Source organism: Vespa crabro, chromosome 5 (assembly GCF_910589235.1).
Source record: "Vespa crabro chromosome 5, iyVesCrab1.2, whole genome shotgun sequence".
Lineage (NCBI taxonomy): Eukaryota > Metazoa > Arthropoda > Insecta > Hymenoptera > Vespidae > Vespa > Vespa crabro.
The window spans coordinates 5,407,082-5,427,967 of record NC_060959.1 but is presented as its reverse complement, the minus strand read 5'-3'; the positions used below and the strand labels follow the sequence as shown (position 1 = coordinate 5,427,967).

Here is a 20,886-nt window from a genome sequence, read left to right as displayed (position 1 = left end):
AAAGCACCGTTCAATCACTACTCTGATAGATTCCTTCTATTTAAAGAAGTAGATACGAACGTCATAATGAACGAACATAATATCAGAGAAAAACGATCTCCCTTTAGGATACCTTCAAAGCTACAACCACTTTCCTCCAATCGCAATTATCACGAAACCGCGTTTCATGATCGCTCGCGCTTTATGCCGTCCATCAGCTCAATTATTAATAGAAATCACTTAACGGCCCATTAGCCGATGTGTATTTTATCGGTAGGGAAAGCAAATACACACTAGCACGGGAAACGGAATTAAACGCTTCAATTTCATGTATTTTCCATTACTTCCTGCAAAGTTAATTGAAATTTTCGGAGAACAACGTAAACTGATTTTAATATAAACAAATCTTTTCTTCTTCTACCTCTTTCATGTATCTCGGACATGTGTACATATATCACGTAATAGACGTATAATATCCAATAATGAAAAAGAACGAACTCGATAAGCGTTTCTCTTTTCCTTTCACGGTCAAAGGTGTCAGGGTACCGAGAAATGTTGAACGAAGGACTCAGTCTCGAGATCGGTCTGGTTGCGTTACCGATTGAGTTACAGAGGACTCGATTACTTGGCAAAGAGCAAGGTAACCGCGTGTCACGTTGTTCGGAGAGTAACGGTGCACTTTGAAGTGGAGAAGGCTTCTTTTACGGCGCTTTGCAACGTGCTTCGTTTTCTCTCTCTCTCTCTCTCTTTCTCTCTCCCTCTAACTCTTGTTCTCTTCTACCACCCTCTTTACCTCTCTCGATCTCATTTTCTCTCTCTCTCTATCTCTCTCTCTCTCTCTCTCTCTTTCTCTCTCTTTCTCTCTCTCTCTCTCTCTCTTTCTCTTTCTCTCTCTTTCTCTCTCTCTCTCTCTATCTATCTATCTTTATTTCACTCCCTCCGTTTCTCTCACTCACCGGTCTACCGAGGCAGGTACCCCAGAATGAGGCACCTCCACCCATGTTTGCCCTATATCTGGACCACCCATCTGTAGGTGTAGGGTACTGCATGAAAGAGGAGAGCGTACTGTGTGCGGGGGTGGAAAGAGGCGATAGGAGGGCCTTTGAAACAACAATGAAGTTAGCGTCTCTCGCTCGTCAGCGTTAGTAATGCACGGAATTTACGTCAAAGGGAATTCGTGCGAGCAACGCTATAGGGACAGTGCTGTTCGAGAACAAAAGTGAGAGAGAGAGAGAGAGAGAAAGTGAATGAGTGAGAGAGAGAGAGAGAAAGTGAATGAGTGAGAGAGAGAGAGAGAGAGAAACTAGATGATCGCTTTTCAACAATTTCATCCGAGAATACCGAGAAAGAAAGAAATGAAGAGAAGTGAAAGGATAGGTAATGATCTTTTTCTGGTACGATGCTTAAATGGAAATTGAAGAAAATTTTTCTATTCTCGAAGAAACGAAAACTTTCGGGCGTGGTCCTTGAATTGTACTTCACTCGAACGTGCTTTGCCTTTGGAACACAAGGAAAAGATAAAGTCAATGTTTCGATGTTATATTATGCGCATAGAGTATAAGTTTTCTAATAAGATTTGTTTCTTCAAAATGACATCGCAAATCTTTTAATTCCGAGAATCTAAAGATTAGTTAAATAACATACGTACATTTTTTTTTTACGAGTTTCCTCGTTTCCTCCTCGAACTTCGAAAGTATAAAGATTTCTCGGCGAGATGTTAGGATCGTAGTCGTTAAAAAATAATGCACTTTCGACGTAACATACTTCGATATCGTAAAAGAATTTGCGAAACTTGGTTGCAACGAGACAAGTTGTCTCCAACTTTCAGAATCTACCTGAATCTTTTCCCCTCCCCTGTTGAGTTGGGGGAAAAGAAAAAAAAAAGAAAAGAAGAAAGAAGAAAAAAGAAAAAAGAAAAAGAAAAGAAGAAAGATAAAAACCATCTGATCGACTTGCAAATTCGTGTTCGTCGCGTTCCGCTTTCTAAAACAAATTTATGTAGGGAGTTTTATCGGTGTTCGAGACGAACGAAATATCCTGATGCACATCTGTCGAGAGCATAACGCATACCTATACCTATACTCTCTAAATGAACCTTAACGCGTTACGATGAACCTGTCTAACTTCTCGTACGATTCGAAAGTCAATACTTAAAAAAAAAAAAAAAGAAAAAAAAGAAAAAGGAGAAGAAAGAAGAAAGAAAAAAAAAAGCAAAAACTACTTGTATGTTCGTCGACAAGATTCACTCGCCAAGAGTTGAATTTGATCTGCATAAACGACGCGTCGACAATATATAAAACTAGAACAATTCATCCCAGGCGACGCGCCATCGTTATCTCTCGTAATCACGACACCGAGTATTTTTCCACGACGAAAGATTCCATTTGCCCCGATACCACATAGGTATATAGATAGAAAAAGCATTATCCTTGCTGTAGGAAGCTCCCATTTTGTCGTAGCTTACGCGCCTCGTGCACGCTTCTCGAGCTCTCACGCGCGTTAGATGAGCATTGATGATCGCTCGGAGGCATCGAGACGAGATTCATCAATTTTCACATGGATCCGCGAACACGGTCCGCGGAAACACTTTATTCAGCTCCAGACGAAAGCATCCTTTCTTTCTTTCTTTCTTTTTTTCTTTCTTTCTCTCTTTCTTTCTTTCTTTCTTCCTTTCTTTCTCTCTTTATATATGTACGTATACATGTATTTATCTTACATATATCTGGTCTTCTTCTACTTTCTTTTTCTATCTTTCTTTTTCTCTCACGTACGTATCACCACTAGACAACCCGTTCGTTATTTGTAAAAACGACGTCCATGCAAAGCCCTTTTAATGGCGATGAAATCGACACTTTTAATTACAAGCTGAAGCTCCTACTCTCTCTATCTCTCTCTCTTTCTCTCTTTCTCTTTCTCTCTCTTTCTCTTTCTCTCTCTCTCTTTCCCTCTCTCTCTTATCTTTCTTCCATCTTTCTCAGAACAACCAACGAGAATTCGTCCTCGACAACAGCATCGTTCGATCTCAAATCTGAGCGCGATAGATGGTGCTCTCTCATTCTCTTTCCCTTCCGCTCTGTCTCTCCTCCTTTTCTCGTCTATGATTGTCGACGAAGTAGGAACATCGAGGAAAAAATTCACGGTGCTTCCGTAGCAGCGAGCTCATTGTCCTTCTATTTCCAACGTGATGCGCGCGCCAAGCGTAACACCTTTCAAAAAATCTCCAACCCCTTTCTCTTCTTTCTCTCTCTCTCTCTTTCTCTCTTTCTTTTTCTTCATCCTTCTTCTCCTCCTCCTCCTCCTCCTCCTCCACTCCTCCTCCATTTTCTTCTTCTTTTACAAAAATTCGTCCTCATATTGTTTATGAAACATCTTCGTTAGAAATATGAATGTAAGCTCAGTGACCCCGGACTTAGCAACATGAATATTGCTATGAGCTTTTCTCCATTAAATAATGGATTATCATTATTTCCTCTGAAGTAAAGGTATGATATTAAATAATTCACTATGAGAATATTCAGGTGACAAAAGGACTAAATAAATAAATAATTTCTCAAGTTGAAAAATAATACGAACTTTTTGAAAACTTTTATCTATACTCAATCTATGCCAAATTCGATAAAGAGCTGATAAAAGTGAAGGATTTTCGAAAGTGAATCATTTAATAATCTTCGACTTTGTGTTTTAGACGCCCCACCGGTTCTGCTTTATTCCTTCATCGAACAGACTCTTCAACCAGGGCCAGCAGTGTCATTAAAATGTTCCGCTGCTGGAAATCCTACGCCGCAGGTCACTTGGGCTTTAGATGGTTTCCCCTTACCAACTAATGGAAGGTATTTCGTCCAAATTCGTGTAAAATTTTTCGTGAAAAGTAAAGACTTTTGTAATTCGTTGTATCGATATCGACATCGATATAAAGAATACAAAAAAAAAAAATATATATATAACCGCTAAAAAAGTCGATCTTGCCGGGTAATGAATATTTCTTTTTTCCACACACTCAGCATATCGTAATATACGTATTAGATAATATTCACGTATGCGTAAAATGTTTTTCTCACTAGGGCAACTTCAATTTCGCGATAGCCTAGCTAGAAAAGAGAATATTTATTGCGTCGATCAAATATTGCGAATATCGATAAAATAGATGATCGCGAGAAAAAGATACGCGTCGATACGCCCCAAGCTACACTTCCTTTCTCTCTGCCGTATAGTTTAACGACTGATCGACATAAAAAGATTCTTTCCTTCCTCTCTTGTCCTCTTTTGATCTCGTCATATTAGCTCTTCTCATTTTCGCGTTTTTTCTTCTTCGTCAAAAAAGAAAAAAAGAAAAAAGGATAAAAAAATAAAAATAATAAAAATAAAAAAGAAAACGTGTTTATTCGTTCAACGTCAACTCGTTAAAGATAATAACCACGTTCGCTGTTGTACTTTCAATATGGTTACAACGTGATATAAAATTTTACGAGGTCATTCGTGGTAACGACGAAACAATAAATTGCCCTAATTTGATCGGATCTCGAATGTTATTTTTAAGGTTCGTCATAGGGCAATACGTGACGGTACACGGTGATGTAATATCGCACGTTAACATTAGTCACGTGATGGTCGAAGATGGCGGAGAGTATTCCTGTACGGCCGAAAATCGTGCTGGTAAAGTTACGCATGCTGCACGTCTCAACGTTTACGGTAATTAAAGACAACGAAAGATTCGTTTTCCTCGTTCAAGTCTAGAGATCGAGTACTTTTTCTCAGGTCTACCTTACATCCGATTAATTCCAAAAGTAACCGCCGTGGCTGGAGAGAAGCTTAGTTTGAAGTGTCCAGTAGCTGGATATCCGATAGAAGAAATCAAATGGGAACGAGCGAATCGCGAATTGCCAGACGATCTTCGACAGAAGGTTCTTCCAGACGGGACCTTAGTGATAATAAGCGTCCAGAAGAATATAGACGCTGGAGTATATACTTGCTGGGCTCGTAACAAGCAAGGACACAGCGCAAGAAGATCAGGAGATGTCGCAGTAATCGGTAAGGCTTTAATTTCAAGATTCGAAATTTACAGAAATGTCCTAGATACAACGAAAGTAGCGCGATTCGACGTACAAGAGGACGAGATCGAACGAGCAAATTCGATTGAGGAAAAGTCGAATGACGTTTATCTTCGAAAGGAGAAAAAAAGAAGATCTTGAACGAGAAAGAAGATAAATAATAAATTGCAGAAAAAAGGCGGCGCCGTCGAGATGGAGAGATCCAGGACGACGCATTAGAGCTCGCTCTATGACTTTCTCCACGCTCACGAACAATCGTTATTGTTATTTCAGTTCCCCCAAAAATTAGCCCGTTCACGGCAGATCGCGATCTTCATCTCGGCGAACGAACTACCCTAACTTGTTCCGTGACGAGGGGCGATCTGCCATTATCCATCTCATGGCTCAAGGATGGAAGGTCGATGGGACCATCGGAACGCGTCACTGTTACCAATATGGACCAGTACAATAGCATACTGATGATTGAAAGTTTATCTCCAGATCACAACGGCAACTACTCGTGCGTGGCCCGTAATCTGGCCGCAGAGGTATCGCACACGCAGCGGCTAGTGGTTCATGGTAATCCTCCTCTAGGCCCCCTTCAATTTTGCCCGACGACCACCTGACCGCCCGAATTTATGCGTGCGTGGATGTTGTGCGAGTGTGAAAGACCTGCTCGAAGATCGAGAGCGACTTCAGGAATAACCGAGCATTTTTTTTTATCTGTCTCGCATTTACTACTATTTTTTTTCTTAATAATATTAATATATATGCTTTAACGCGCAACCTCTCGGTATGTCTCAATATATTTTCATTCGCAATTATAAATGCTGAACTATATTATAAACGCTCGATTCCTGCGCGCTGCTTCGAGAAGACGTATTCTTTCGATGCCTCTCCTAACATCACTAGGAATGTAGAGACCTGGTAAATCCAATGACGACTCACGTGTAGCGTGAGTGCTATTCCTCATGCACGAAACCTAACCCTTCAATTCTCTTCTGTTTCCTATTCGACGGTTTTTCTCCTTCCCGACCTCTCGACAATCCACGGCTTTTCTCCGTGAGTACTTTCTTGGAATATGTCAATCGCAAAAATGTCATATTAGGTTTCTAAGAAAGAATAACCGTTCCAGGAAAGTATTCACCGGGAGTGACGCTACGGTCGAAGAAAACAGCATGTATGTACCTCGATCGAATATACGAACTCCTATGTACACTCACGGAGGAACGACGCGAGAATATCGAAAGGACGTCGAATGCTCGCTCTTTTTTGCGTTGAAACGAACGTACGTTGTGTGAATGGTGCGATGCTAATGATTATATGTAAAAGTGAGGGCGGCAGGGTCTGGTCCGCGGCGGGGCCAACCTCTCTCTCCTCTACATTGCTACGTTACTATACTGCCTCTATTGTACATATATTCTATATATATACATATTATATTCCATATATACATGGACGTACTACTGTCTATAATATATATATACATACTTACTATCAACTATGATGCTATATATATATATTTATACATACATATATATATTATGACACATATTACCTGGTACCAGGTTCTTGCGTTTTTTTGGTGCCATCTTTTTCTCGCTCTCACGTATGGTTCTCTCTTCTCTCTTGACCTTTTCCAGTACCCCCTATTATTGAGCCATTTACGTTCCAAGAGGGCCTTTCCGAGGGGATGCGGACGCGGACGGTGTGCGGGGTCGCGGCGGGTGATCCACCCTTAACCATATCCTGGCTGAAAGACGGCCAAAGTCCCTTTTCCTTGATGCCGAATTTGGCCTCCGTTGCAAACATCTCCCAACTGGATCCCTACTCGAGCCTCCTCAGTATAACGAACCTCGCGGCCGAGCACTCCGGCGACTATACCTGCGTCGCCGCGAACCCCGCCGCCGAGGTCAGGTACACGGCCAAGCTACAGGTAAAAGGTAACTAGATGATCGGCGACCCTTATCCATCACAATTTCCCTTGATAAATCCAACACACATCGATTCTCGAGTATCCATGACCTCAATGAATCCTTATGTCTCCACCCTCGACGTCGACTTTGCGATTTGTTCCTTCAAAATTTTTTTTCACCGTGTTAAAAATCTATATGACAATTCATCGAATCGTAAGATCAACGAAAATAATCCATTTCTATGATCTTACCTTTCTTCGATACTTCGAATATTTAGTTTCATCAATTTCTTTATATACATTTATATTCGGCAAAATAATTTGGAATTATAACGAAGAAAGTTATTCGATTCAAGTGAAATATAACGCATGTCGTCGGGGTTGAAAGATATCCTTCAAAATCATTATCATGTATCGTAAACCAATAAGCAGTATCACCCAACGAATTGATTTCCACCATCATCCATTACCATTTAATACGTCATTACGCTTACGGCTCGGGCCCTGCGTCACGATCTACTATCATCAGCGTGTTCTCGTTGGGACCGTAAATCAAACGGATACAGAAGAAACATAATTAAAAAATAAAGAGAGAGAAAAATAGAGAAAGAGAGAAAGAGAGAGATAGAGAGAGAGACAAACATTGATATTATTGTTAATGAACTTTAAAAAAAAAAAGAAAAAAAAACTGCTGTAATGTCCCAACGAGATCACGATCGTATAGTATCCTGAGACAAATCGCACATCCTTTTTTCCTTAATAAAAATCCATACCGGAGCCTTCATCCTATCTTTCCAAAAGACACACAGTGTGTATTACATTTACGTTGCTTTGGCTCTCTGGGAATGCATCGGTATCTCGTGGACCCCCCGAGGTTTGCTTGACTTGACCGAATCATAAAGGTAACAGTTTGCACCTTTCCTTATTTTAATCGTTTTAACGAGGAATCGAAAAAAAGTGATAAAAAATATATATATATCAATTGAACGATCTCTCGATTATCTTCTGGCCTGCGTGCGTTCGTGTATGTGAGCATTACATATCTCTTATCGCATGTTCTTTTTTATATTATACAAATTAGATCTCTGTTTGCATATATACATATATAAATATACATTCTATATATATATATATATTATACATTATTATATACCTATGTATACATATTATTCTCTTAATTACGTAATTCAATGTTTCGTACACCTTTAAATTGCGAGCACGCCACTACACTCACGAGCAGAAACTTCCACCGACCTTGCGCTGGCTCTCCTTTGGGCTCGTTGGAAGGCAGTCTTTTTTATTCACTTTTTTGCATGCTTTCTCACCATCTTTCTATTTCTCTTTCTCTTTCTCTATCTATCGTCTGTCTCACTCCTTTTTCATCTTTCCTTTTTCACAATGAGGCGAGAAAGCTGCCGATTTAGACTTTCAAAGTTCGATGCTACGAAGAGATATAAGAAACGCTAATGACGTAAACGACGGTAAACTAATGTGCATGCGAAAGTTACGATAAAATTTCTAATAAGTTCGAGCTTGAAATCCGAACGGCAAAGATTCGTGCCTCTTTGTGAATCGGTAATGTAGACCAGTAGTACGTATATTATTATATTAAATTTGTATTTATTAAACTAGTCGTTAGAAGCGGGTACTTATATATTATTTATATATATATATATATATATATATATATATATTTATTTATATATATATATATATACATATATTTTATATGCCTTTCCACGATACATATTAATACCGGTGCTCTGCCGATAAGCTCTCACCCACCCTCACTTGTATCCCGCCCACTTGCGCCTTTTCTTCCAAGAGTTCTACTTGTTTATCACGCCACGTTTTTAAACGAGTATTATTATACTTACATTACGTATATACATACCTATATTATATATTGTCGCACGCGTCGGTGCGTGGCCGATATTTTTGCCGTTTTGTAAAACGTTGAAATTCCCACTCACAGTATTTCGCTTCTGCAGCGTTTTTCACCACTGTAAAAGTAGAACCCGCTAAACAGAGCATCCAATTGATTACCCAAAATTATCGAACGTATCGATGCGCGGCGGACAATACACGTACACACAGAGCATATAATCATCTAAATTAATCCTAACGCTTAATTGACGAAACGCTATGCGATGACTGGAATATCTTATTGATTTATGGTCATCGCTGTACAATGTTGTATTATTAATCGTGACGTCTGGCATCGACACACGTTATTAAACCAAACTTTCCCCTATCTCATCCACTAACCTTCATTCACTCTATTATGTAATATATCTTTATCACTATCTCTCTCTCTCTCTCTCTCTCTCTCTCTCTCTCTCTCTCTCTCTCTCTCTCTCTCTCTCTCTATCTATCTATCTATCTATCTATCTATCTATCTATCTATCTATATATATATATATATATATTTATTTATATATCTATCTTTCTCTCTCTCTCTCTCTCTCTCTCTCTCTCTCTCTCTTTCTCTCTCTCTCTTTCTCTCTTTCTCTCTCTCTCTCTCTCTCTCTCTCTCTTTCTCTTTCTCTCTCACTCTTTCTCTCTCTATCTGTCTCTATCTCTGTCTCTTTCTCTATCTCATAAAATAATTCTTCACTTTTCATAAAATGAAAGAAATATATAATTAGCATACTAATTCGATCTTGCATCATCAAGAACAGATTATCAATCGCGCTAAAAAGTGGAACAATAAGTGAAAGAAAAAAAATATAAAAAAGGAAAGATTTAAAAAGAAGGAACGTTGCTTATTCGTCGGCGAAACGATAGATTTGAAATTCAACTTCGTTCTCGAAATATATATATATATATATATATATATATATATATATATATATGTATATATAATAAAAAATATCGGCCGATAATGAATAAACGTTTCGTTAAAAGAGCTCGTTCCTTCTTAACGTTTTTGTATATATTCTTCTATTTTTTTTTGTCTTATTCTTTTTTTTTTTTTTTATTCATATCTTTTCTCACGACGTACCTGTCTTTAAATTGCTAACGACCAGTAAAAGATAATGAATTTGGGAACCGCGACAGACGTGTCTGAAGATATGCGTTCTAATTTCCAGTTCCTCCGCGATGGATCGTCGAACCGACAGACAGCATAAGCGTCGAAAGGAACAGGCACGTTGCTTTGCACTGTCAAGCACAAGGCGTACCGACGCCTGTTATCGTTTGGAAAAAAGCTACGGGTGAGTAGTTCGAAAAAAGAAGTAAAAAAGAAAAAAAAAGAAGAAAAGAATGAAAGAATAAAAAAAAAATACAAAAAAAACAAAAAGAAATATAAACATCACTCTTGGAACGAAGTTTAAGCTTACGGCATTTAATCGCAGGAAGCAAATCTGGCGAATACGAGGAGTTGCGGGAACGGGCGTACACCAAAATTCTAAGCAATGGAACGCTCCTTTTACAACACGTGAAAGAGGACAGAGAAGGTTTTTATCTTTGTCAAGCGAGCAACGGTATAGGATCTGGCATAGGCAAGGTTGTACAATTAAAAGTTAATTGTAAGTACCTCGCAAATTTCTCATATAAAATAATATTTTATATTATTAAAGCGTGCATTTGTGCTTATTATTAACTTATATAGCATCGCCGTACTTCGCTGCACCCTCGCGATTGGTAACGATTAAAAAAGGAGACACTGCTACGTTACATTGCGAGGTACACGGAGACAAGCCAGTGACTGTAAAGTGGTTGAAAGGCGGAAAAATTGAATTGAATCCTTCGACGAATTATCGGTAATATAGAGAACGCTTTTTATTCTACGCGAAAAGAGAGAAGGGAAAATCGTGTTGAAATACAATTTTTGATATAATTCATCATTTTTTTTGTATTTTTTTTTGTATTTTTGTTTGTTTTTCTTTTCCTTTTTTTTCTTTCTTTACAAAGAGTCACCGTGAACCAAGAACCAACGCCCGACGGTGTTATCGCACAAATGCAAATTTCCTCGGCCGAAGCATCCGACAGCGGAGCGTATTTTTGTCAAGCTAGCAATCTTTACGGTCGCGATCAACAACTTGTACAACTCCTCGTACAAGGTACGAAATATATATCGGATAGACAAGATAAATATCTCGTATTAGGCAAAATATATTGTAAATTTTTATCGTCTCGTTTAGAACCACCACAACCTCCGAACACTTTAGAAACAGCCATGGTAGCTAGTCGAAGTATAAACGTTAAGTGGCAACACAAGTCTCAAGATACCAGTGAAGTTACCAAATACATACTTCAATATAAGGAAGGCGAAGGTAAGAGAATTATTTCTACGATATAACAGTAAGGAAATTGAGCGTAAATTCGTTGATCAGGTGGTATGTGGCAACAACAAGAATTTGTCGGACCTCCTTTACCTTACGCCGCTTTAATCGACGATCTTAAACCTGCTACAAGATACACGATACGAGTAATCGCTGAAGGACCAGCAGGTCGTTCGGCTCCTTCAACGGAACTATTGGTTAGAACCGAACCTCAAAGACCCGCAGGACCTCCAGTTAATCTCGCTGCAAGAGCACTTTCTTCCTCGGAAATTTTGATTACTTGGTCACCACCATTGCCCGAACTTCGTCATGGTGACATACAAGGCTTTAATGTCGGCTATAGAGAGACTAGGTAACGAAATTTCTTCCCGTCGATTAACTCGTTCTAAACTTCATTGAATTTGCTGTCTATTCTATTGAAACGACGATAAGAGCGAAAATTCATTAGAAAATGGCTAACGACAAATTTACGCTAAGATAAAAGTCTTAAACGATCTTTCTAGCTCAGGAAATCCATCGTACAATTTCACTTCTGTATCCGGAGATGGTGAGGAAGGGGGCGGTGAACTTCGATTGACGGGTCTTCGACCTTACACAAGATACTCCTTGGTCGTTCAAGCGTACAATCAAGTCGGATCTGGACCTTTATCCGAGCCATTACTAACGCAGACATTAGAGGATGGTGAGACTCGAAATTACCTTCCGGCGAGATCAATATGACGCTAACGTTGATTGCTACAAAGCTTCAGAACTTGTTCCTTTTCAGTTCCCAGTAAACCACCGGAAGATGTGAGATGTGCAGCGCTTACTTCGCAATCTCTACAAGTATCTTGGCAACCACCTCCTAATACTCATAGTAATGGCATTATTCAAGGTTATAAATTGAATTACGAGCCGATTTTAGCGGACGCATGGCGTGGCGTGGATGAAATGGAAGTAAGCACATTGCGTTGTGAAAGTAATCCAATTAAAAATATGAAGAGAACGTTATCCTAAAATGATATATATACTATATATATACTATATATGTATATATATATACTATATATATACTATATATATACTATATATATACTATCTATGTATATATATATACTATATATATACTATATATGTATATATATACTATATATATACTATATATATACTATATATATACTATCTATGTATATATATATACTATATATATACATATATATATATATACATATATATATATATATATATATATATATATACTTTTGTCGTAGGTACGTAAAACTAGTGCTTTAACGATAGTCCTCACAGATCTAAGAAAGTATACAAATTATACGATACAAGTACTAGCCTATACGAGAGTAGGAGATGGAGTTCCTACTACTGTTACTTATTGTCAGACCGAAGAAGATGGTATTGTTATTACAGCTATTCTACTTTATCCTTATTGTACCGGTTCTAATTTAACTTTATTACAGTACCTGGAAGTCCAGCGGATATTAAAGTGGTCGTGAGTTCGCCTCAGGCTCTTTTTATTTCCTGGCTGCCACCATTGGAGCCTAATGGAATTATCACAAAATACAATCTCTATACTAGGTACATCATAGTTTAATCAAATTTATAAAAACAAACTTTTATCCGAGTTATAACTTGGATTAAATATTAACTCTAAAATGAAAGAACTTTTATCCAAATAATATTGTAGAGTTGTCGACGGTCAGGGAGAATTAAATCATGGCAAGAGGACATTACCAGCTACGAACACTCATTTCGAAGCAACGGGCTTACAACAACACGTAGAATATCAATTTTGGGTAACAGGTAATACTCGAGTCGGTGAAGGCCAAAGTTCGAAAGTTGCAGCTCAAGTACCAACTAATAGAGTACCCGCAAGGATCACGTCCTTTGGTGGTCATGTTGTAAAACCATGGAGAGGTTCTGCTACTTTAGCTTGCAATGAGGTTGGAGATCCCACTAGAGAATGGTACAAAGGAGGCATTGAACAAATTCGAACCGATACTACCAGAAACGCACAAATTTTACCAACCGGTGAACTCGTCCTTTCGAATTTACAATCACAAGATTCTGGAAATTATACCTGTCAAGTGGAAAACGCTCAAGGGGGTGATAAATTACATTACACTCTTACAGTGCAAGGTAATATATATTTTTATAAAACCTATCTATACTTAAATTCGTATCACTTTGTATTTATACTTTCTCTAGTTCCACCCAATGCACCTGTATTATATGTAACGAGTTCAACATCAAGTAGTATATTATTACATTGGAAAGCTGGTTATCACGGAGGTGCTCCTCTAACCGGTTACACGTTACATTATCGTACAACGCATGGCAACTTAGACGAATTACATCTTTCTAGACATGCTACTAATCACGAGCTAAAGGTAAGCTTTCGAGAGAAATATTTTTAATACGTTATAATTCAAGAGGTATATTCGCAAATTTTTTATTTCAACAGGGTCTTTTATGTGGAAATACTTATCAATTGTATTTAACATCGCATAATAAAATTGGTAGTAGCCCTTCGTCGCCGGTACTTTCTGTACGAACTCAAGGCCAAGCACCAGGAATACCACCGTCCGCGGCTTTTCTTAGCCCCAACTCAACAACGTTGGTTCTAAGATTACACGTTTGGCCTGACAATGGATGTCCTATACTTTACTTCGTTATTCAGTACAGACCTGCAAACGAATTTCATTGGACTTTAGTGTCTAACAGCGTTAAAATGCAACGAAGATTCGTCGTGACAAATCTAACACCTAGTACGGTTTATCAATTGAAGGTCGAAGCTCATAACGTTGCTGGAAGCAATCAGGCGGAATTCAGTTTCGTGACATTGACGAAGGAAGGTGGTAAGCTCGAACGACGTTAATAAACTCCGCTTGAATCGCTTGAAAAGTTCATCATTGCGCTCATTAATCAGCTGGTGAAATAATAAAATTGTAAAAATTATATCCACAAAAAGCACTGTGTTCCTGTAACCTTGCAGAACCACCGCCTCCAGAATTATCGAAACGTGGAATAGCATCTGTTATACCATTCTATGCGGATGTAAAAGTTATGCTGCCTTTGATAATCGCTACATTTGCTCTAGTCACGACGGCCATAATAGTTGCTTTCCGTTGGCGAAACAGTAAGTTTTCTTAAAAAAAATTTAAATTTAAAACCAAATATAATTAAAATCAAATACAATAGAGAATATATTTTAGGATATTTGGGAGACAGAGTTCAAAGACCGATGAAGGAGTCCCAAGAAAATCAACAAAACGCGGAAACACAACGAGAACGTTATTATGCAACTATTCACAAGGTCGCCCTGCAACAGGCAGCAAATACGGGTGCAGGGCCCGACAAGATTCCAGGTGAACCTTTGTTACGATACGGACGACAGCCAGGTTTGGTACTATAATTACTGTACAGGTAAAATGCGCATCGCCCATCCAATCATGCGATTTTCACGATGCAACAGCAGGTCGATGAGTGAACGATATTCAAAGAATTAACCAATTATGATATTTGTTAAATATAATTTAGGTTTGGTCAATCTTCGAATATCTATCGGAAATCGATCGCTGAATGTATAACGCGTCACATCAAAGGTATAGATACATTATCATCAATCGACATATTTGATCCTGTCAACATCTTTCTAGATACACGGATATCCAGAATTATTGGTCAGACGCGATTTGAAAGGTAGGCAATGCCTCTAATGGGTTACAGAGACAGCGGAGGACATCTCGCCGTACGCTACGTTCCAGCTTTCGGAGGGTGGCGGGGGAAGCCTGGCAGGGCTGGGAGGATTGGGAGGACTGGGAGGCGCGGCGGAAGCATCTGCGGCAGGTCTACATCCGAACAATACTCTTCTTCACAGTTTCATGTATCACGAGCACGCTATGACCGAGGGCTGCGCGAGTCCTCCGCCAGCGGCAACGGTAAAAAATTTATCTATCTTAGGATTATTTTCTAATATTATTTATATAAAATAAAATATCGATCGAATTTTTCTTTTTTTCTTTCTTTTATATATATATATATATATATATATATATATATATATATAGAGTATGAAGAGTGTCTCGTCGAGGAGACGGCAACAGAGGAAACAACAAACCCCGGGCGACGTCGAGAGCGACGAGAGCGAGTCTGACCCGGATCAGCTGACGAGCTCTCGCACAGAGTCTTCCAATCAACTCGACGCTGGCAAACTCAAACACAGTACGTTATATTATCTCTAATCTTTCTAAAATCCATCGTATATCGAACGAATTATTATTATAAGGAAACAATCTTTCAGTTCGAGCCGTTTCAGACTTCATTTATCACGGTACGTCGAGCACTTCTTCGGACATCTCGCCGATGTCGGAACAGAAATCACTGCCACGAAGAGGACGATCTAGGTAATAAATACATTTTGTTGTTTTTTTAATTATTAGTTGATGTTTAAGAATTTTCAAATTTTTAACAATCTTTTTTGGTAAATTATGCTTAATCTAATTTCGATTGTTCTTTTATTTTGCTTTATGTATATTTAAACATTAAATAATTAAGGGGAAACAGTAATTAATTTTCAATATCTAATTGTTATATAAAATGAGAAAATTTTAATACATATAAATATTTAATATAATATAATTTAATATTATATAATTTTATATAAAATGAGAAAATTTTAATACATAAATATATATATATATATATATATATCCATATATAATATATAACGTTAATTACCATTAGAAAAATTGACGTCTTAACCTTCATTGAGCCAGTTCGGAAAAATGGATCGTTCGTTGTTATTTACATGTATTGTTACATTCATAATCACAGTATCGAATCATATTAAACTTAGCCGATACAATATGATACTTTCAAATCCCCTATGAAAATATACACCTCGATAATAATTAATGTAAAATGACATAACAATAACATTGAGCATATCTACATTTTCCCATGAATTTTATACCGACACGATTCCATAATCAAACATCATGAACGTCGATTATTATAAATCGATGAACACGTTGAATAAATAATGTTATTATTGTCACAGATAATTTATTAATACAAATATTGATATTATATCGATTGATATACGACAACAAATAATCGTTAATATTTTTAAGATACCGTAACTTTTATTTTCCGATATTCCTTATTTTTTTATTTGTATTTACTCACCAACAAAACTAATATTGTACAGATATATAGTAAATGACAAAAATATTCGGGCATTATAGTATATTTGAATAAATCAGTATATATATTTCGATTGTTCATGAATAAAAAAAATAATTTTTTTTCCTTTTATGTATCACTTATTGTAATTAACAAAAATATACAATTTAATGTATTTATGTTTAGCCACTACAATTTTATACACATTATAAATGAAATATTGTTCGATTTTCATATTACAAAAATATTCGGACGTCAATACCACCAATACCAAATAAAATATTTTTAAAATTATTTGGCGAAATTTCAATATTTGGTGGCATAGCCCTTTTGATTTTGGACATGTTTTAATCGTTTATACTAGAAATAATTTTTCTTAAATATTCGGGACTTATTTATTGCCATACTTCTTATAATTTTTTCCTTAACTCTTTTTTTTGTATGGAAGTTAAATGTAGTCATCGGTCTAATACATTCCATAGATTATCGATGGGATTTAAATCTGATAATTGAGGTGGACAACCCTAATTGATAGTCTATAATATAAAGCTTATATATCTGCGTATGGATTAGACTGGCCAATAAGTGATGTCGAATTTTCAATAAAAAAATAACTAATATTTTTAATTTAGATATAAAATATTGAAAATTCCTATATTATTGAACCATCCAATAAATACGTTAAAAACGACGTAAAACGATAACTTATTTACTTTTCTAAATGATTTACTCTGTTTCCCTTTAAAATAATCGCGATTGTATGTTTTCATTAAAAAGTTATTTTACGTTAAATAATTTCTAATCAGCATAGAGTAAATCTTATTTATTTTTTCTTTCACGGCTATCTTTTAAGATGGCATGTTCCCAGCAGGAGTTCACTGCGTACGTTGCTTCCGCCGATATCGGTTGCGGAGACTGCTTTTGTAGCGGGTAATCAAGGCAACGTCGTTCCGCAACACGGAAATGGTGATCGTCCTGAGCTGAGCGAGGCCGAATGTGACATCGATTCTTTGAAGAAGCTCAAACTAGGCCTTAGGAGTTCCCTTTGGTCAAGACCGAGTACTCAAAATAATCCTTCCTCCGATTACTCTATCGCCGTCTAACTTCTCGAGCGTTACCACGATCGACCGAATACTCCAAATTCTCTTCCAAAAGACCCTTTCATCCCTTTTCGTGGTCCAAGTTGAATAGATAAAGAATACAATTTAATCTTCTTTCCCGTGTCTCGTCGAGAAGCTATGATGCTTAATTAAAGAACAGCGAATGAGAGATATAAATAGATGGAGAGAGAGAGAGAGAGAGAGAGAAAAAGAGAAAGAGAAAGAGAGAGAAAGAAAATAGTTGAACGCGCCGTTAATAGACGCACGATTTGAAAAATTCGGATTAATCCAAACGAATGACACGACGAGACGCGTTATACGTTGAGCGTGTACGTATTAGAAATGGGCGTGCGTGAACACGATTAATACAAATTTCTAATCGTATATACGCGTGAGTGCCAAAGATAATAAAAATAAGGAAAGAAATGATGAAATATACTCGTATGGTACGAATAGAACCGCGCGAAATTTGAAAATTCGTATATAATGCGATGAGAGGACGTAAGGCGACACCGAGAGAAGAGATTTTTGTCTTCTTCGTATTTCATGTACCTTCGTAATATAGAAATATATATATATATATATATATATATATATATATATATTATATATATATATATATTATATATATTATATATATATATTATATATATTATATATATATATATATATATATATATATATCGCGACCACTTTTATCCGAGCGGTAATAATCGAAAACACATATCGATCGGCTATCGGAAAGTAACCGTGTGACATCTTTCGTATTGCCAAAATGTAAAACTCTTTTTACATATAACAAAATGTATCGCGATCACCGGGATACGTCAAACGAGACTGATTTTTATCTCTAGTTTATAAAATTCTCCGAATTATTTATTCGACGCGTTCAATAAGAACGTCTTCTTTTTCGGTGTCATCTTCCTTCTTAACATCGCAAAGAAACATGCGAACGGCCGGTGCGAAGAGCCAAAGAGAAGAGAATAATATAAATATAGGTCGAGGTATTGATAAAGAAAAGAAAGAAAAAAAAAAAAGAGCAAGAAAGAAAGACAAACGAGAAATAAAATAGTGGAACGAAAGGATAGAAATATGGAGATGATTTTCGTCCTCGGGACGAGACTCGATGAATCGTTGGACTCTGTTACATTGTAAGAGTTTATAACGTACGAGTACACATCGTTAATTACTTTAAATCCGTTATGATCCTAAAAGACTTCTAAATAGTACGTTTTTCCGTGCGACGAAGATGAGGATCTAGTAAGGATGGAGTGGACTTCATCCAACTCTACGAATTATTATTGTCCACTCTTCGGAGCGTTTAGAGAAAGAGAGAAATAGAAAATGGGGAGAGTAAACAAAAAAAAAAAAAATTAGATAAAGAAAGAAAAAAAAAAGGATGATGAAACGGGAGAGGCGCGGAAAACCGTATCTCTCTTCGAATGTCGCGCACGCTCATAAAAGAAAAAAAAAAAAGATTCATCTAATTGTCAGTAAAATACAAAAAAAAACCAAAAAAAAACTAAAAAAAAAATACAAAAAAAGAAAAGAATATCAAATCGATCACTGTTGCTATCTTGCGTCCGTTCGACTTTCGCTCGGCCGACGATAAGAGGGAGAAAGAAAATTAATTCGATTTTCGTCGAATCGGTGGCCGCAAGTCGTCGTCGATAGAGTAAATAGAGGTTAGTAGACCTTAAAGATTCCAAGTTCCAAAATATTTCCACGACACTGCCAGTCTGCAGACTATCGAATGGATCCAATAATAATCTTGACTGATATCCATTGTCTTTCGTAGCGATCACGAATTTTTTCCGAAAGACTGCTTTTTGCGTAAAAAACTACGCTAACACTTGGGAACACACTACACCAAGATTAATAATTATTAATAAGATATTCGTTGGCCAATCATAGTGGTTACTGCCCTAAACTAATAAAGAAAAAAAAAACAAAAAAAAAACAAAAAAAAAACAAAAAAAAAAGAAGAAAAAAAAATAACAGTGCGCGACAATGCGAAGACGAGGCCAAAATGGTATACGCGTATAATGAATGTGAGAGAAAGCACGTGGACGATAAAGTTTTGTTGAAGACGTTTCGCCTCTCGGTGTATTTTCAAAAATCGACGATACGACTTTAAAGTGTATAGATATAGTAATAATACAAATTTAAAAAAAAAAAAAGAAAAAGAAAGAATGAAATAAAAAAATTATAAAGAACAAAAAGAATTACCATAGATAATATCTTCAACGAAGTTTTGTCGTCATTCTTTTAAAGAACTCGGAGCGAAGACGCGCGTTACGTACAGAGAGAAACGTTGCGTTGGTGTATATAAAATAATAATAATAATAATAATAATAATAATAAAAGAAAAAAAAATGAAGTAAAAAAAGAAGCACGTCAATCAAACTCGTAGAGTTCGATTCGAATTCGTTAGTATCATTTACCGGGAAGCGGGTATTATTTACGACACGCGAAACAAACACACGTGTTTTAGGTCGGGCACTCGATCGTCCGCCGCCGAATTTTTGTACATTTTTTCATTGCGATCGAATTCCGCCGATCCTTTTTTTCTACGTTAATGATTCGGTAGGAAGACTCAGTGCCACGATTACATTGCGAGATTATACGATGGTCGTTCAAAAAATATGTTAGCGAGATACTTTGAAGAGATCTGATATTATTCTAAAAAGAGATTTTTAAACACTCTATACTATATATATGTATATATATGTGTATATATATATATATATATATGTGTATCTATCAAGGAATTATTCGACGCATTTTAAAAGTGTCATTGATCTTTTCAGCTTCGCAACGATAAACATTGAAATGAAGAATTGAACACGATTGATCTCGCAGGCTCATTTCATGAACGACCCTCGTACGTATAGCGTACGATATTTATATAAATATGTTTTATCATATTGGATCGATCGATGATATTCTCTTGAGATATCCTTACGAATAATATCTTTGGAAGTTAAATTAAAACTATTTGTTGCCGTTCGATCCAGTTTCCGATCGCGATTCGAAGTTACCGTCTTCTTGATCGTCGACTTTCCCGCGAAGAACAAAGAAAAAAGACAGAAGATGTGAGAGCAAATCAAACGAACGATTATTATTATAACTATTATTAGTGTCGTTGTAAAAAGTATCTTGCGCGAATGTGGTGGTATGCTTGTGCGAACGATCTAAAAATCTCTTTTCCCCTCTTTGGAGCGTCATCTCGAATAAAAATAAGAAGAAGAAAAAAAGAAAAAAAAACAGAAAGGAAAGAAGGAAAGAAAAAAGAAAACAAAAGATAATAAAGCTCGCCGAGATTTTAATTGTCAATAAACTCAATATCTCTGCTGACTGCCAAATTTCTCTTCCGTTGCGAGACTGCGATTAACGAC

The 20,886-nt window shown here is 36.9% G+C and overlaps 1 protein-coding gene across 13 annotated transcripts in view; it reads left to right on the top strand.

The window, feature by feature from the left end:
- The window catches only part of LOC124424073 (Down syndrome cell adhesion molecule-like protein Dscam2), an 82,803-nt gene extending 61,950 nt beyond the window's left edge, over nt 1-20,853 (top strand). For 3 of the 13 annotated variants that reach the window (XM_046962595.1, XM_046962596.1, XM_046962604.1), the window contains 23 exons: nt 3,665-3,809; nt 4,517-4,668; nt 4,735-5,007; nt 6,650-6,949; nt 10,014-10,136; nt 10,278-10,451; nt 10,535-10,685; nt 10,837-10,985; nt 11,067-11,198; nt 11,259-11,559; nt 11,711-11,889; nt 11,974-12,143; nt 12,458-12,596; nt 12,662-12,779; nt 12,889-13,340; nt 13,410-13,591; nt 13,666-14,059; nt 14,197-14,340; nt 14,417-14,602; nt 14,931-15,142; nt 15,272-15,425; nt 15,505-15,607; nt 17,242-20,853. In XM_046962595.1, coding sequence (XP_046818551.1) covers nt 3,665-3,809; nt 4,517-4,668; nt 4,735-5,007; nt 6,650-6,949; nt 10,014-10,136; nt 10,278-10,451; nt 10,535-10,685; nt 10,837-10,985; nt 11,067-11,198; nt 11,259-11,559; nt 11,711-11,889; nt 11,974-12,143; nt 12,458-12,596; nt 12,662-12,779; nt 12,889-13,340; nt 13,410-13,591; nt 13,666-14,059; nt 14,197-14,340; nt 14,417-14,602; nt 14,931-15,142; nt 15,272-15,425; nt 15,505-15,607; nt 17,242-17,491 — 4,583 coding nt within the window. In that variant the 3' untranslated portion in view covers nt 17,492-20,853. The other 10 variants (XM_046962607.1, XM_046962601.1, XM_046962599.1 and 7 more) reach the window with 10 other exon arrangements.
- Nucleotides 20,854-20,886: the final 33 nt, after the last annotated feature.